This window comes from Cryptomeria japonica, chromosome 1 (assembly GCF_030272615.1).
Source record: "Cryptomeria japonica chromosome 1, Sugi_1.0, whole genome shotgun sequence".
NCBI lineage: Eukaryota > Viridiplantae > Streptophyta > Pinopsida > Cupressales > Cupressaceae > Cryptomeria > Cryptomeria japonica.
The window spans coordinates 681,679,454-681,681,709 of NC_081405.1; the positions used below are offsets into that span (position 1 = coordinate 681,679,454).

The following is a 2,256-nucleotide window of genomic DNA, read 5'->3' on the forward strand; positions in this document are numbered from 1 at the left end:
ATCCTGGAGTAACCAAGATGTTGGTTGATGTTAAGCCGTTGTATTTTTGGAAAGGAATGAAAAGGGATGCTGCAAGGTTTGTGGCAAGATGTCTGGAGTGTCAAAGACTAAAGGCCGAACATCATCATCCAACAGGATTGTTATATCCTCACAAAGTTCCAAAGAGGAAGTGGCAAGTCATTAGTATGGACTTTGTGCAAGGTTTACCTATGTCAAGGAATAAGCATAATGCCATTTTGGTAATAGTGGACAAGCTTACTAAGGTAGCACATTTCATTCTAGGGAATTTGACTGATGGGACACCTATTATAGCATGAAAGTTTATACAAGAAGTGTTTAGATTGCATGAAATTCCTGAAAAAGATAATTTCTGATAGTGATGCTCGTGTAACGTCTAGGTTTTCTCAAACCTTATTTTCCTCACTTGGTATTCAGTTGAGTATAAGTTCAACATATCATCCCGAAACTGATGGTCAAACTGAGAGGGTACACCAAGTATTGGAAGATTTGCTTAGAATGTACTGCATGGATCAACAATACAAGTAGGAAGATTACTTACCCTTGGTAGAATTTGCATATAATAACTCATACCACTCTACAATTAGGATGGCTCCTTTTGAGGCATTGTATGGAAGGAAGTGTCGAACTCCTATAAGTTGGGATAAGCTTGAGGATAGGGTAAATCTTGGACCTGACATGTTAGCATAATGGAGGAGCAAGTTGGAATCATCAAACAAAGATTAGCATAAGCTAATGAAAGTCAGAAGAGATGTAGATTCCAAGCGTGTACCAAGACATTATTCAGTAGGAGAAAAAGTGCTGCTAAGGGTTAACCCTCGAAAGAGTTCTATTAAGTTTGGAAAGTCATCCAAACTAGCATTGCGTTTCGTAGGTCCTTTTGAAGTCCTCGAAGAAATTAATCCTGTTGCTTACCGAATAGCATTGCTGCCAACTCTTGCTAGGATGCATAATGTTTTTCATGTATCATACCTTAAGAAATACATACTTGGGGATAATCATGTGATTGATTGGAATGCCTTGCAAGTACAAGACCCAAGAGTGGTAATAGTCGAGCCTCTCAAAGTACTTGAAACATGCAAGCTCCACTTGCACAAAAAAGAGGTTTTGCAGTGTAAGGTCCAGTGGGATCAATATGCAGAGGATTCTGCTACATGGGAAGATTATGCGGAAATGAAGCAAAAATCTCCTCATATTTTTATTTCATTTTGAAGAATATGTAATATAAAAAATCTCACCCCTTGTGATTAATGTGAAAAATGACACCTTCCTCCATATCATCGGAGGTCAGCCTTCGCCACCTTTGTCCTTTTGTCCACTTGGAGCATCCTTCTCAGCTTCAAGCAAATGCATTACCAACCCTGTCGACCTATCACCTTCGGGGACTCAGGTGCAACGTGGAGACGTCCGCGCGACACGCTAGCGTCCCGCGAATCTGATAGTCCGCAGGTGGTCGTTTGAGCATTACACCTACGCCCGGAAGGAATCGTAACGCCTTTGCATGCACCCACCTATGTCCGGTTTCCTTCCAGGGCATTTATCTATCAATTTCCAAGGCATTTTAATGGATTCCTTGGGCAAGTTGATAAAATTTTGCAGGTTGAAGCTTTTGGAGATTTTCTTTGGACAACTTTTACAACTTCTCATGTGGACACCACCATTTTTGTAGCTCTCCGGATAGTTCATGCCACCATCTCAACAAGTATTGTGAAAGGGGAGTTTAGCTTACTCGCTTTTTCCTTTCATTTACCAAGTTATCATTTATCATTTTACATTATTTCCAATTTCCTCTTTATCATATTATTATTATTCTTGTGGCTTCTTGGGTTGTTCGTGGAGGTGGAAACACCAAAACGGGGGTCTAACTTAGGCAGACTCCAAAACACAACCCCCAAGATTTTCTCTCTTGCATGTGTGTAGGTACATCATCATGAGGAAGAATTTATCTTGCGGGAGGCTTCATAGCGTGGAAATTTTGTGAGATTTTTCCGTTTTCTTTTATTTTCTCATTTCATTTCGTAATCTAAGTTATCAGTTCATTTTAGCACTTTTCTATTACTTTCTAAGTTTTGTGGGTTCGTCTGAAATTTTCTGCTCATACTCTGCACTTCATCCGTGTAGGATGACAATGCACCGTGCTAGTGTCCCAGCTCCGCACGCTCATCCTGAGTACAAAGGCTTAGTAGAGCCATCCAGAGAGTCCTCTCAGATTTTTGACATCTTAGCATAATTCTGTTA

At 40.2% G+C, this 2,256-nt stretch overlaps 1 protein-coding gene across 1 annotated transcript; it reads left to right on the top strand.

The window, feature by feature from the left end:
* Window positions 1–753: 753 nt before the first annotated feature.
* LOC131044838 (uncharacterized) lies at window positions 754–1,230 on the top strand. The gene has a single exon (XM_057978286.2). The coding sequence runs from the start codon at window positions 754–756 to the stop codon at window positions 1,228–1,230; it is 477 nt and encodes a 158-aa protein (XP_057834269.2).
* Window positions 1,231–2,256: the final 1,026 nt, after the last annotated feature.

Bases quoted from the DNA above. Each gene is read 5' to 3' on its own strand.
- LOC131044838 (XM_057978286.2), top strand. From the start codon at position 754: ATGAAAGTCAGAAGAGATGTAGATTCCAAGCGTGTACCAAGACATTAT.